Below are 16,166 nucleotides of genomic sequence, written 5' to 3' on the forward strand. Positions count from 1 at the left end.
TTGACTCGAGAGAGGGCTCGAAGGATTCTTTAGAAGAAGAAGAAGAAGAAGAAGAAGTGGATGGATGAGCAGAAGCGAGTCCTCCGCAAAGGAGAGAGAGTTGAAGAAGACGATCGAGGAAGACGAGGTTGACGGTTGACTTTGTTTGCCCGTTGACATTTCTGAGCAGTTCTATTCTTCCTTTTTACAAATTTTTTTCAACTGTAATAATATCAAACGATTAAATAAAGCCCAAATATATTGCTTGAGATCGACACTCCACATGATTCCAGCATTATTCAATCCTTAGAGTTCTGGTCATGGCGATCAAACATTTAGCAGCTATCTTCTCAAGGAAATGCCAAGAATTCCCTTGCGATTTTCCCATCCCCGCCGTCGGGGAGGAACCCTCCGGGCACATGCTCGCTCCCAGTCCCATACACCACCCGGAGCACCTCCGCCGGAGTTCGCTGGTAGCCGAGGGAATCCCGGTTGGCCGACAGTATGTTGGTGGACAGCCTTGCCTCGGCGCCGAACTCCGGCGGCACGAGCAGCCCTTCGTCCCTGACGCCGCACATCGCCAGCCGGTTCCTCAGCTCCGATATCCGACCCGTGAACTCCGCCACCGTGATATTGTACGGCGCCACCAGCTCGTGCTTGCGCTGATACAGAATCGCCCTTATGATCGCGTCTTGCCCAGCTTCCACGGCCAACAACCCCGCCAAAAGCTGCGCAAATTTGCAGTTACAGTTAAGCTATAATCAATCAAGCCGTTCGACGATCGATCGATCTCTAGTCGTTCTGTTCGCCAGCTGATTACCCTCTTGGCGACGAAGCCGTTGGTGTTGGGGTTTGCGCCGACGTAGGCGACCAGGCCCATGTAGGGGATCACGTAGGAAGCGAGGAGGTAATTGAGAGCGCCGGCGTAGGGATCAAAGGGAGGGTTTAGATGGTACCCCAAAGCATCGTCCATTATGTTCGCGAAGTTGTGAGCGCTCAGGTCGAGCTGAGGCCTCGGGAACCCACCGACGGTGCTCTTGATCGCCCTTCATCAGTTACGATACGCGATCGATCAGCCAGCTGACGGCCGGCGAAGCAAATTCAGAGTGCAATATAATCAGGCGTAATTAATTAACGAACCTCAAATGGCCGACTTCTTGGTAGCCAAACTCCTCGACGATGAGCCTTGTGGTCTCGTCGAGGTCGGCCTTCCTCGCGCCGATCGGCGGCGGCCCGCCCATGGCCAGATCCGGCGCGACGGAGTCTAGCCCGCGGCCGAGCGCGCCGAACAGGAAGAAGTCACACTCCGTGTGCTCCAGGTTCAGCGCGAACTGCAGCAGCTCCCTGTCCAGGGGGAACACCGGGGCTCCGATCGCCTCAGGCTCACATGCAGCGGGATCTCTGGCTTCTCCGGTCACCGCCGCGACCGCCGCCGTGGAGAGGAGGAAGAGAGACAAGACGTGGACCGTCACAAAAGCCATGTCGATCGAGCTCCAAGCAATCGAATTAGTCTGATGCACATATATAGGGTTCCATGGAATCTCCCAATATATTACCAACTGTTTAGATGAAAAAGAAATTCAATCTTGGTGAAGTTTCAATATACGATCATGAACAAATGTTATAAATGAAGTGAAGATACATGCACCAAACATTTTCAATTCTGCACGAAAGACCAGTTGTTGTTGGATCTTGAATTAAAGTCTGATGATATATGGAAGTAAAGTAGATGGAAGTTGAATGAGGAACCACTGGATTTGTATAAGAGTGTATATATATCTGTAAGATAGATCTTAATGTTCAGCAACTTCATCTGCTCGAATTAATATATATACATATATCACACGCATGCTCACTGACTGGACATTGTTTACAAATAGTGGAATGAGTTGTTTTTCTTACTCCATTCAGTCCAAAATTGGATGAGAAAAAGAAAAAGGAAAGGAGAAAGAAGAACGCCAATTAATGTATACACTTATATTTTGAATTTCATCCATTATCTCTTAGTTTTCAGACAGTTACTTGCATTTGTAAAAGTACTGTCTACCTCTGAAGTAATTTAATTAGCTTGGTTTACAACACACTAGTCGTCTAATGGTGGTTTCTCAAAGTGGGAAGAAAACGACTGAAACACTTGCCTTGTTATCTTGATCGAGGAAAATAACGAGCAAGGAGCTTAGATCTATGTCATGGGATTTAATAATAAGGGTGCATTTAGTTTAATCATCATACATAATTTTAATTATGTGATGATTAAATAATCATATAATTATCTAAGGTTATGAGATATATTAAAAATATATATAATCTAATATTGTTTGATCTAACATATTTATTACAAAGAATAAAAAAATAATCAATTTAATATTTATTATATTATATTTAATTTAATTTATTTTAAAATAAAATAAAATACAATATTAATATTAATATTAATATTAACGATGATAATAAATTGATAATATATATAAAAAAATATAATTTATTTATAATTTTTAAAATTTCAAATAAAGTTATATATATTAATAAAATAATTTAAAAATAATTTTTTTTTAAATTTATAAATATTTAAATTAAAATTTATTGAATTAATTAACACATTTTCAATTAGGTTTTACTTTACATTCTAATTAATTTATTTTTATAGTTGAAGGATAATCATAAAAAAAAATTTATTAACTTTTGAAATCGTAAAAAAATCTTAGGCTATTGAGTTAATCACATTCCAGATTTATAATACATTTATTGATGGTTTGCTAATGTGGCGGTAATGCTACATTACTTGAGAATCGATCATAACATAAACCAAATAAGATTATTTTGTTGATAAACTTGGATAGATAATCAAGGTTATCAACGATAACTCTAAATTAAACACGCTAAAAGAGTTGAATTCCTTAATTATTAGGATTGCATTAGAATAATTAGACTTTAAGTTGGTTGAATGAGCAAGTTGATTAGCTTTGGCCCCATGACCTACATGAGTTACTTTGCAATGGATTCCGATTGACTTACAAGTTGAGAATTTTTTTTATTTTAAAATTTAAAACTAAAGTAGAATATTTAATGGGCTTATGGATTTAACTTGTCTAATCCGCAACCTAAATTTAATAATTTTAATTTTTTTTATATTTTTGATGGGCTCGTTATTTAACTCATCTAATCCACAACTCAAACGTAAATATTTCAATCTTATATATATATTTTTGATAGACTCGTGAATTGACTCGTCTAACTCATAATTCACTTTGAGTTAGATTGAATTCGCTTTGAGTTGGATTAAATTGAAATTTTTTTAGTCCATTAAAATGATGAGTTCTCCGTCCCACCATATGATAAATTTTTGATGTTTGATGAATTTAAAATCTATCGAAGGACCTTAACCACTACACCACTATGGGTTTATGTTTTTTTCTAAATGGGGATCGCAATCGAAGGATGTTGGGCATCTGGATTGGCCGCCGTATGCGTTTCCCGATTTACCCTGATGGTCGGTGGAAAATTTTCATAGGATCGGACGACCACCTCAAAGGATTGAATCTACGAGATTGACTGGGATTTATCATTTTTTACGGACTTGTATGTTTATGCTAATTCCTTACCATAATTGGTTAAATATGAGGCTCACCGAGCTTTGCCCCACTTTCCCCTCAAATCAAAAAACCCGTCGCGCCCTTTTCGCTGCTTCTTAGCGCTGTTCCGACCGCCGTCGTCGCCGACGCTCTCGTGCGCTGCCTCCGCCCAGATCGCCCTCGATGATGTGGGATCCTGAGGCTCTGAACTCGTTGGACGGCGAAGACATCGCAGTGCTGCTGCAAAGCTGGGAGGGCTTTCACGAATGCACCGACGTTCTCCTACGCGACCGCGGCGACCTCTCCGCAGGAGCTGACCTTGTCCCCCTCGTATCTGCTCTCTGCCGCTACGGCCTCGATTCTCTTGTACAGGATCACTTCCTTCAGTCCCTCGAGGTTCGTACTCACACATTTGCCTAGTGTGCCGTAACCTTGATTTTGTTCATCTTAGGGTTTTCACTTAAAAATTCGGGCTTGATGGTGAGTGTTCTAGTATAGGGTTTCCCTCGCCACCTACGTTTCAGAAGAAGCCACTTGACTTTTGTGAGGTGTAATCTATCTGGCCCGAAGTTTCCCATTCCCACCGAAGTTTAGTTTTTTGCGTTGACTTTAACCTTTGCAAACCCAGGTCTTATGATTTTATGTACCGCAGCCGGATTTTATCAAGTGGTGTTGACTATTGAGTATTGTTGGACTAAACTTGGAGTTAAAGAACGTCAACCTTGACGCTCATCTTATTCTGATACTAGAGTTTATCCTGTCTGGTTGTGGAAAATTTTGACTAAGTAAGCCTCGTGTGACTTGAGTTGACTCGTGTTATTGGCCTATACTGCAGGTGGGTTTAACATACCTCTATCTTTAATTTTGGAACATTGCTTTTTATGTGTTTGTGAAAATGCTGATTTAAGTATTAAAAATCTCGACTTCTGTTAAATAGTACTTTGATACGATGAAACACCCAAACAGATAAACATGCAACTCAATGGCAGACAACAATAGTATTCAAGAAACATCCAATTCACTATGAAGCTATAATAAGAGAAGTAAACAAACTCTTTTACTGGGAGATCAGGTTTAGCTTTATCCAACTTTTTGAAATATCTTTGTCTCGTGATGAGATACAACTATGATTCTGTAGTTCTGTTTGGCTGCCTGATGCCACACATGCTTATGCAGTCAATTTGAGCCTCTATTTAGCACACAAGAACTGATATATTTTGTCTACGTCGATGTACTTAAACAGGCTTATCTTTGTGGATGCTGCCAGTTAGAATTTCATGTATACTGTGTCATGAACTGCCCTCAGGACAGCCCAGCTAGAAGATATTAGATTGCTAAAATCTTAGCTCACAACGACTAGGCAGTAACAATAATTATGTTGAATTTTTACTCCCAAAACATGATAAAACACTAGTGGGAGGAACTGATTTGGCAAAATATAGCATCATATGAACTAGCGGATCCCATTTGATCAAGAGTGAGAGCTTGGGAAAACAATCATTTAGATGATTCTCATTTAAATAACTATACAAACACATGGTTTTATAGCATGTGATACGTGTATATCCATGTGTATATGTATACATTATGTAAGTGTTTTTCTGGCAACTCTTCTATTATCTCCTTCTAACGTGGTCAGTGTCTTGCAGGAAACATTCAAGTCAAAAGCAGTTTTGAGGTTTTGGAAGCAGTTTGATGCTTATAGCGTGTCAATGGGAGAAGGAACTAGTTTTCAAGTATGATATCAGGCTTTTCGGCCCCTTTTTCCTTATGTTTGTGCACTTCCAAGTTGTATACACGAGAGTTCATGAAGAACTTAAATTGATATAGTCCAATTTCTTATTTATAGTGGTATGCTAGCCATTTTTTGCTCCTTGTTTTTGTACATGTCTGGGAAAAGTGTTCTCAAGAATTAGGTGTTTATGGACGTTTTCAAGAAGTTATGTAATGGATTTTCTCATTCCATAATCCTCAAGTATGACATTTCTGAATCTGCAAATTGTATTCTACTCTGGGATAAATATGCAATGTTGTGAATTTCTAATTAATTTTTACAACTGCAGGAGGAAAACTGGATTGAGGGAGTGTTAAGTAAATCATTGGAAGAGATATGCTTGGAAAAACATTATGAGGAAAAATGCCTTTTGATGCTGATCCATGCTTTGCAGTTACATGAGGAGAGCATAGCTGACAGAAAGATGAAAATACAGGAATATCAGTCCTGTCTTACTTCCAGATATCAGTTAATGGTGTCTTCCATTCTTCTAGCAACATTACCTATGCATTTCCCTGGTGCGTTGTTTTTAGGAAAAACACATGAAAACTTTTCTCTTTCTCATAGGATCAAGTTGAGAGCCAATCTTACTTCTAGATAGGCTGTGTATACTATTTCATGGATGCTAATTGCATAAATTATGTTTTAGAAGACAATCCTAACATTAAACGGCTAATGTTGCCACTGCTCCTCTAGAAGCCTAAGCCAAAAAAGGGAGCTCTACCTTGTTACTTTTAGGTCTTGCAATTTAAGCTCTAGTAAAGATGGTGCAAATCAAACAAAGTTTTCCTAGGTAGAGGAATCTTTGTTCCATGGTTAAAACAAAATCTCCCAAAATCTACCTTGCCTAACAACTACAAAAAGTTTGAAGTTGCAATACAAGTGCCAATTTTGATATCAAGTTGGAACCATCTTGTGTTGACGTAAAGTTGTGTAGACACACTCGACACAACTCAGACCATGTCAACATGGTTTTGAACTGATTGATTTTCTTTTATTTGCTTTGTCATTTGTCTACTTCCGAAGATAAGAATACAATCTTAGAAACAACTCAAAAGAAGTATAACAAATTTCTCAACTCAAATCATGCATAAGTAACCATATGATTAAGACTATCTCTAGTAATGTCTTATTAGTAGGAGTCTATACTAATGCTAGAATGACTGTGTTCCTGTTGATGAGACCTTAACTCTCACGAGCTTATTGTTAAATTCTAAAATCATATATGTAGTGACATCATATAGTTATACTTTGCATTATATATGTCATTGTCATATCTAAGCCTTTATTTTGCCAAACTTATGTGTTTAATTGGATAATTATGAGAATTGAATTCAAATTCAGTTTAATTTTGAGTTAAATTACTTAAAATGAGTTCCATATGGTTTAAATTTGTTTAGCTCAATATGGGCTGCAGTAAGGTTTATATTTCATAGAATATAGGTAGAAATTTATATCATCATGTGTTAATTTTCTCATAAGTAGGTTAATCATTTTTGTCAATATAAAACTATATGAAATAATATAAAGCTAATTAAATACCTTTTATGATCATTCTACTGGATCTAAGACAGATATACTCTCTAAAGAATTAACTTAGATTTCATAAAAAGTTATTGATGTTTAAAAAAAAAAATTCCTTTACAATTCATGCTATCTATTTATATATACTGTTAAGTGTTGTGCCACTTTTGAGTTTATATTGCACAGAACTTTAGGTAGAAATTTGTATCATCATGTGCTCATAAGTAGTCGATATTGTTTGTATCAATATAAAACTATATGGAATAATATAGAGTAATTAAACACCCTTTATAATCATTTTATTGCATAAAAAGTTATTGAAGTTTTAAAAAAAATAAATTTAGTTTCCAATTCATGCTATCTATTTATTGAAGAATTAAGTTAATTATTGAAGGTTAATATTGCATAGAACCATGGGTAGTAATTTATATCATCGTGTGTTAATTTTCTCATAAGTAGGTCATGTATGTAATTTTCATAGGATGCTGATTGGTCTCAGTTTCAATACTCATGTGAAAGAGTATGTATCACCTGTGTTGGTTGAAACTGAGTGAAATTATGAACTATGAATTTCATGTTTTGTCTTTTGTGTAATGGTTTTGAGTGTCTAATGTTTATTAAGTGTGGTTTCGGAGTTTTGGTAGAACTTATATCTGGTTTATTTTGATTTTTGCTATGTTCTTATCTTTTACTTTATGGAAAAGTAAAAGAACTAAAAAAAATCTTCTTTCTCTTCTCTTGAAAGTCCTTTCAAAGAAATAAACGGGTGAGATCAATTGGAAAGTCAGCTTGGTTGGATTGATATATTTTTCTGAAGTATGGTTAAAGATATATAGTATTTCTCTTCTCTCATCCTTAAGTTTGTATTTGATTTACTACTATGTAATTGTCAGTAGTTGCAGATTTGAAGTGTATTTTATGAACATTGGCTTTTTTGAATTAGCATGTTTATCTCGTATTTGATCAATTATTACATATAGCCTTGTATAGAGCTCAATGGAGGATACAATTCATATAGCCGATCCTAGATAATTAGGATTAACACAGCTTGTGATGTTCATTTGTCTCATAATCTATTATCTAACATCTTCATGATATATATTCATTGCTCTTTCAAATTCAGTCTCGTATTGCATTTATACCATGCTTAACCTGCTGATCCTTTACCATTTTCTAATAGTTTATGCATCACTAAAATTCTTACTTAATTGCTGTTCATTTTGACATTTATTTTGTGTACTTTCTTGTCCAACTTTTAGTATCCTAATTTGAAGGATGCAACCTTGTTTCTTCTTTCTTTTTGTCAACACATTATATGCCAGTTGCCAACTGGCTATCCTGGCAAGGTTGTGTAGACAGATTCTGCAGATTTGTCCTCCACAATGAGATGGGAGAAATAGTTGGTCAAAATCTCGTTTGATGTTATTCAAATATATGTTTTGCTGTTGCCTGATATTTTCACCACTGTGTATGCCTATATGATACTATTATTTTGTTTAGCTAAAAACTTGGAGAATGCTATTTGTTGGTGAGGCTCTTATTCCACATAAGCTTGACTGTTTCCTAATTTCTCTGTATGAAGATGATGCTGATATCTCCTAATTACCAGAGTGTGGGTGTGAAAATGCATGGAGTATTTATATTTAACTCATATGACTTGTGCATATATGTTCAGTGTACATGAGAGTTTGAAAATTGCACTGGTGCATCACAGTCAGAATAGTTTTTTTTTTTTTAAATTTGCTTATAAGCATAAATTAGCAGTGTACATTGTTCTTTTCTACTCAAGGCATAACTTAGCAACTAATTATGTTACTTTTCTAGAGATGCTCCGCTTATATTTTAAGGGAAAGTTGGAAGAACTAAGTCATATGATTGATGTGCATCATGAGGAAGATGCTTGTCAATTTCAACTTGACAATGACAATTTGCGCCATCAAAAGCATAGGCATATTAGTGTTGGTGAAATGGATATTGACACACACAGTCACGGGTGTAATCATAATAAGGACATGTTGGTTAACAACATTGGTAAAGTTGTTCGTGATCTTCGAAGTCTTGGTTTTACATCCATAACTGAAGATGCCTATGCTTCTTCTATCCTTTTGCTCCTGAAGGTTAGGATCTGTTGCTTTGTGTAAATACATTATTTTTTGCAGCTCTCTAATTTGGATCATTTTTTGGTTACTTGTAAATAGCTTCTAATGGATGGTAAGACACGTTCATCTTGTAATTCCCATTGCTATTTATACTGACATGATTGTTTCTACTTTCTACACCAGGATAAAGTTAATGCTTTAGCTGGCGATGATTATAGGAACCCCGTTCTTGTATCTATTAAAGAGTGGATTCAGGTATCTTTTTGATAATAATGAGTGGTGAATATGTTATTGTTGAATTTTCTGATAATAGTTTGGTCTATTGAAGATTTTTTTTTTCAGTTGAGACCTTTTTCTTTTCAAAAAAAAAAAGAAGGATTTTGAGGGAAAAACGTGTTCACACAATTTTAATATGTTAATATCTTCAAAACAAAGGAGCATGTGATATCTAACAAATTATAGTGTAGGATTCAGTTGAGACTAATTATTTGATAGTATTACACAAAATCTGATTGGATGTTAAGCCTTAAATCCACATATTAGAGACGTATGTGAAATTCACTGACAGGAGTGTGCTTTGGTGATCTACTCAAGCATGAATCTGCTATGCTGTTTTATAATTTAGCATTGAATCAATACTGTACTTCGACATCTGTGCTCTTGTCCAATCTATCCTAGTATGTAATTCATGAAAATAGGATACTACTTAGTAGGTTTTCATATATCACTCTTTTGTGCTAGATAAGCAGTTATAAAGATTATTTCTTCATCAACCAATTAACCCAGCCCAAGTGATGGAATTTCTTTTGAATGATTTGTCAATTCATTAAAAAAATTTACCGGTTGTAAATTTGAACATGGATTGGATGTGCTTCTTGTTCTTCTACGCAACTAGGTTTTGGCAATTACTCTTTGATTCAAAGTTTTAAACTACTAATATCTTCTATTTCTTGTTCACATTTCCAATATACAATTTTCCTCGTCATATTTTCTGCATTAGTCATTCTTACATGTTTCCTAATTGTTCAACGATCTAATCCATAAAGTGTAATTAGTTGCATACTTGCATCACGATCTTACAAAGGCACATGATTGTTATACAAAGACAGCAAACGTTTTCTATTTCAAACATTCATTTTTTTAATCTTGTTAATAATACCTTTGTCAATATATCCTTGTTAAATCATAGTTCCACATTATCTAAAACTTTTATTTTCAGAATTTTATTCTTCTTCTTCATTATTTTCTTGATTTCTTTTTTTATGGTAGATGGATACGAAATCCCCATAAAATTTTTGATCTCTTCAATCTATTATTGAAAGACATTGATAAAGATATTACAAATAGGATACAAAGAGGATGTTTGAAATGAAGAAGCTTCTGGAGACTCATGTGATTGTCATGTGTCCCTTAGGTTAAAAGAAATAATATGTAAAATTGATATGATTTACCATACTTATGGATAACAGTGTTAAAGCATAAGGAGATAAAGATACAAAAATCATTCCTTCTACTTTATTTGTTTCATTTTCATTTAGATATAAGTGGGATAGGCTGAATAATGATGTTTAAATAATGAAATTATTATGTTCTGGTGATCGGTGAGACCCTAATAAATAGATTTATGTTTGAAAGGATAATTATTGTACGAGGTCTACCCAATGCTAGATCTAAGGACCCATAATATATCTGTACGAACATCAAGAGTTATCATAATAGAAGTAGCTGATGCTGCCTTCCTCTCCACTCCTCTTTCCTACCCAAATAAGCTGACCCAAAATTTAAATAGTTTAGACATGGTCAAAGAACGTTTAACTATGTATCTTGTTTTATGCACTGCCTAAATTGAACTGTCAGGAAAACAAGTTAGATATCTGTAGTTTACTTTAAATTACTTTTGTGGTCATGCCATTGATTAGATCTCATATGAATAATAATTTTCTAATGTTTTAGTGATTGTGTTCATAATGCTCCTGTTTTCAACTAGCTATATCTAATTCTTACTAATTTACATGTTTGGTTCACTCTCAGGCTGTTCCTCTTCAGTTTTTACATGCTCTCTTGGTATATTTAGGCGATTCACCTGTCCATGATGCATCATCTGGTCTTAAATCGCCTTTGGCTGCTTCTCCTTCTTACCCTGGGATAGAAATGCCTTCAGAAGGGCTTGTAAGATGGCAACTGCGTCTTGAATATTGTGCATATGAAACATTTCAAGACCTTAGAATTGGAAAACTTTTTGAGATCATTGTAGACTATCCTGAAAGGTACACACTTACGTACTCTTTTGCCATCCACTATTGGATTTGGAGGAAATTTGTCTCAAAAGAATTCTTGTTGCCTCTTTTCACAGTTCTCCTGCAATTGAAGATCTTAGGCAATGTCTGGAGTATACTGGACAGCATTCGAAGCTTGTTGATTCATTTATTTCTTCCTTGAAATATCGATTGCTTACTGCTGGTGCATCAACAAATGACATATTGCACCAATATGTGTCCACTATCAAGGCACTTAAGACTATAGATCCAACCGGGGTATTCCTTGAGGCAGTTGGTGAACCAATTAGAGATTACTTGAGGGGAAGAAAGGATACCATAAAATGCATTGTCACAATGCTTACTGATGGGACAGGGGGAAATTCCACTGGTTCTGGTAATTCTGGTGATAGTCTGCTTGAAGAGTTAAACAGAGAAGCAGAGAACCAAGAGGGTGCTGATTATGATGATGATACAAACCTTGACGATAAGCAAGCATGGATAAATGCTGAAAGGCATTATTAACTATTCCAGTAGATTCATAGACTAATATTTATTCTATCAAAAAGCAAACCAATTAATTTCTATTATCTTGTGGTTTTTAAGTTGCATCCCTTTTTATAATTTTAGGTGGGAACCAGATCCAGTAGAGGCAGACCCATCAAAAGGTAGCCGGAGAAGGAAGGTTGACATCCTTGGAATGATAGTTGGCATAATTGGCTCAAAGGATCAGTTAGTTAATGAATATCGTGTTATGCTAGCAGAAAAGCTCCTTAACAAATCTGAATATGATATTGACTCAGAGATACGTACTCTAGAACTCCTTAAGGTGTGTGCCACCTTCCTAATCAAGTTATACAAATTCTAGGAGATTTCTACATTGATCGATCTCAATGTTCTAAAAGTTCAATTAAAAAAAATCTTGATCCTTTTGTCATATGTTCTTAACAGATACACTTTGGGGAGGGCAGCATGCAGAAATGTGAAATAATGCTTAATGATCTAATTGATTCAAAACGAACAAATACTAATATTAAAGCTACTATACCGCCATCATCTTCAACTTGTATGCTGAAACTTTTAATGAACACTACTTTTATTTTTTTGCCTATTCATTAATTGAGTATTTTGTAGGTTCTGAACCAGAAGCAACACATTTGTCCCTTGATGTTCTGGATTCCACCATAATCTCTTCCAGTTTTTGGCCAACCATCCAGGTATACAATCAGTCGAGTATAAAGTTCCTTACTGAAGCTGTTTTCACTTCCTTTTTTCTATGTATTTTTACTTCTTTTTTTTTACTGTTTTCAAGATCAAGAAGTCATGGAGAACTCAGCGGCAATATGTTCATTGTGACAATAACACTTCTTAGAAACTAGAACGTAGGAGATAGAAGTTGAAATTAGGATAAATCATTGTAAGTTTGCAATTATCTGTCAAATTGAGTAGTTTACAATCCAACTTTGCAGAGTTGGAACCTACTATGTTACAATTATAAATGATAGGTCATAGGTTTATGCCTCTATTACTTGATATTTACTCATGGGAACTTCCTTAGATTTTATTTATTTGTATGTCCTCTATCTCCTGTAATTATGTAACCCTGTTACCTTGACAAAATACAGGCAGAGTCTCTTAATCTCCCCAATTCTATCGAAGAATTACTATCAGAGTATGGGAAGAGGTTTCATGAGATCAAAACTCCTCGTAAGCTGCTATGGAAGAAAAATCTTGGGACAGTGAAGGTTAGAATGGCTGTAACTGGATCTTTCCTGAATGGGTTATAGTATCATTTTTGCAATTGTATTCCAGTGAAACAGCCTTAACAAGAAGTTTAATTTTTTGTAGAAGGTAATGGTTCGATGCTATTTTGATAACTTATAGGTTCATTCAGTAAATCAAACGCCTAGTTTAGTTTCATAAATTAACTAAACAAGACAAAATGAATCTATGCCAAGCTTTTATTATGTACAAGCCTGTATTTTTTTCATATGTTTCTACATCAGACATTCAGGCATAATGGTAGTAACTAGATACCAACCTCATTTGTGTCTTAAGCTGTGCTTGAAAAGAATACATTTTGATAGGTCAGTTTACTTGACATTTTCATGTTTCATATATGCTACTTCAGCTGGAGCTGCAATTTGAGGATCAGAATATGCAATTTACTGTAAGTCCACTGCATGCAGTAATTATTATGCAATTCCAGGAACAGCTAAGGTAAGAGTAAGAGGGTTGCCATCCTCTTTAAATTCACTTCCTTGCATTCAAACTAACTCTTTTTTCTCTTTAATTCAGTTGGACTTCTACGAACCTTGCAGCTGCTGTTGGGGTTCCTGTTGATACACTTAACAAAAGAATTAACTTCTGGATAAACAAGGTGTGCAAAGTCACATTTTTGTAGTTTTTTTAGCTTAAGGGCATGCAAACATAATTTTCTTCTTTAGTTTTATTTGTAGTCCTAAGAAAAAGTTTAATTTTCCTACTAGACTCATTTCAAACTCGTGTTCCATTAGGATTATAAATTCTTTTAAAAATTTAGAATTAGTTGACTCAAACACAATATCATTTATGTATACATGTGCTATAAATAAATCTGTTTCAAGTGCTTTTACAAAGAGGGTTGAATCAATTCGACCTTGTTTCAACTCTTTTGAAATTAGGTAATTTAATAATCTTTCATACTAAGCCCTAGGTGTTTGTTTTAGACCGCATAAAATCTTTTTTAGCTTAAACATATGATTTGGATAGTCTAAGTTTTCAAACCCAGGTGATAACTTACATAGACTTCTCCTTTAATTAACTCATTTAAAAAGGTGGATTTAACATCCATTTGGTATAACTTGAATCTTTTATGTACTACATAAGCTAATAACATTCTGATGGATTCAAGTCTAACTATTGGGGCATATGTCTCGTCGTAATCTAGATCTTTTACTAGACTAAACCCCTTAACTACTAGACGGGCTTTGTTTCTAATAATTTCTCCTTTATCGTCTAATTTGTTACGGAATATCCATTTAGTGTCTATTATTGATTTATTCTTTGATGGAGACACTAGATTCCATACTTCGTTTCTTTCAAACTGAGCTAACTCCTCTTGCATTGCTAATTTGCTATTACCCAATCAGGATCAAGCAATACTTCATCTATAGACTTGGGTTTGATTTTAGAAATAAAATAGATTTGACTTATATTTATAAAAGCTAATTAGTGACCGGCTACTTTGTTTCCTTTTTCTGTGGCTTTTCCAGGGAGTTCTCTCCGAGTCTGGTGGATCCGATTCTGATCGTATTTTTTCCATTGCCACTGCCATGGTTGATTCTAGTAAGAGCAGTATAAACAATGGAAGATGTGAAGGTGTACTAGCAATGGATGAGGAATGTGAGAGATCTGTGGCCTCCGTCGAGGAACAGTTGAGGAAAGAAATGACAGTATATGAGGTTGGTTTCTGCTCAACTTTATTTCTTTGGTTTCTGAAACCTAGCACTTCAACAAGGAACAAGTTTCGCCTTAGTATTTGACTGATGATGATTTGCTTAATTGAATTCGTCAACCATTTCTCTTATATTTTCAACACATTTATCCCAATGTGGAAAATTAATCACCAACCATCACAAAACAAGAAGTTATGAGGCTTCCGCCCGACCTCAACGCTTTTTGCACACCCAACCAACAATCGCCTCAAAGTGTTGTCTTTAAATCTCAGTTGTAGAGATTTCTCTTACAAACACAATCTCCAACCAGTGAATTTGTGGAACCAAATTTTATTGAGTTGTATTAGTATACCGCACTAGCTTGAGCACATTGGAAACTGCATATGCTTCTTGATGCAATTCCTTAGTTTGGTTAGAGGAATACCTACCTAGCGAACCAGTGTAGGAGATTCTTCTTTGACATTTGCTTTTCTTAATAATGCATAGAGTTATTTGATTATCTCACAAATTTCTTGGTTCAGAAATTCATTGTAGGGATGCTCACAAATTTTGTCAGTATGCCGGTGGATAGGATACATAACACTTTGAAGGTAAATGGAGCAAATAATAACATGCTCATGATAAACTTAAGCCCTTTCTTTTCCAAGGAGTCCTGACTCATCCTGGCTCTACATTACCATCAGATGTTCTGCGTAGCCGAACCTTCATACGACAAGTCTCTCCAACAATTACAGAGCTTCCTTTCCAGCCTAGTAGTCGAAGAAAAGCTAGAATTGAGAGAAGGGATGTACTTCCTGAAGAAGCAGCATTGATTACCATGCGGTATGCATCTACATCTCAAATAGGAAAGCAAGATCACTCATTCATTTTATTTGGTTCTGCTATTGCTCTGTTCTGTAATATATATACATGTATCTGCTGTTTCCTTTTCATTTCTTCTTATCTCTCACTGTTATTGCATTATCCAACTTTATTAATATTATAACCACAAGGGGTCAGTATTGGAAAAAAAGGAAAAACATATTATTAGTTCAACTAATTATCTCTGAAAAAAATTGATGATTGAACATCATTGAAGCTAGCGTCCTCTGTGCCTCTAGTTGCTGAAATGCTGAAGAGTATGAAAAAACATCCGTCCTGTGGTGTGGTAATAAGAGATAATATATATTTTTTAAATAATTAGTATGTAAAATTCATGTAGTATCATCACGTGATGTTTGAATTAATTACATTGGAGTATCACATTTGAAGTCATCTTGTTTATTGAATTTATTTGATAGATGGAATGTGGGATTCTGTTTATTTTTAAATTAATAGGTGTGAATTTGTGTGTGTGTATAAGTATGAAAAAAATATAACTCAGAGATTGTAGAAAAATCTGTAATTACGTTGAAATATTTCGGATTGAATATTCCAAATTGAAATCATCTTGGAAAGGTCGTGGGTTTGGTTTTGGTTCAATTTGAATTGAAAATAAATAATGGATTTATATGAAGAGAATCAAACCGAAGTTGCTTCGAAATGCA

General features: G+C 35.3%; 2 protein-coding genes across 2 annotated transcripts; one reads left to right on the forward strand and one right to left on the reverse strand.

The window, feature by feature from the left end:
- Positions 1-220: 220 nt before the first annotated feature.
- Positions 221-1,471, reverse strand: LOC141845035 (ferritin-like catalase Nec2). The gene is made up of 3 exons (XM_074733043.1): positions 1,120-1,471; positions 800-1,025; positions 221-707 (listed from the first exon to the last, which is right to left on the reverse strand). The coding sequence occupies exons 1-3, from the start codon at positions 1,458-1,460 to the stop codon at positions 330-332; spliced, it is 945 nt and encodes a 314-aa protein (XP_074589144.1). The 5' UTR covers positions 1,461-1,471; the 3' UTR covers positions 221-329.
- Positions 1,472-3,674: 2,203 nt separating this feature from the next.
- LOC141845318 (anaphase-promoting complex subunit 2) lies at positions 3,675-15,653 on the forward strand. Its single transcript, XM_074733386.1, has 16 exons — positions 3,675-3,947; positions 5,201-5,287; positions 5,615-5,843; positions 8,674-8,966; positions 9,132-9,203; positions 10,980-11,215; positions 11,302-11,718; positions 11,834-12,032; positions 12,155-12,269; positions 12,338-12,420; positions 12,829-12,948; positions 13,335-13,423; positions 13,502-13,583; positions 14,458-14,646; positions 15,162-15,230; positions 15,324-15,653. The coding sequence occupies exons 1-16, from the start codon at positions 3,735-3,737 to the stop codon at positions 15,450-15,452; spliced, it is 2,622 nt and encodes an 873-aa protein (XP_074589487.1). The 5' UTR covers positions 3,675-3,734; the 3' UTR covers positions 15,453-15,653.
- The last annotated feature ends 513 nt before the right edge of the window (positions 15,654-16,166 follow it).

This window comes from Curcuma longa, chromosome 14 (assembly GCF_044706935.1).
Source record: "Curcuma longa cultivar G26 ecotype Majalengka, Jawa Barat chromosome 14, ITB_CL_G26_1.1, whole genome shotgun sequence".
In the NCBI taxonomy this organism is placed as follows: Eukaryota; Viridiplantae; Streptophyta; class Magnoliopsida; order Zingiberales; family Zingiberaceae; genus Curcuma; species Curcuma longa.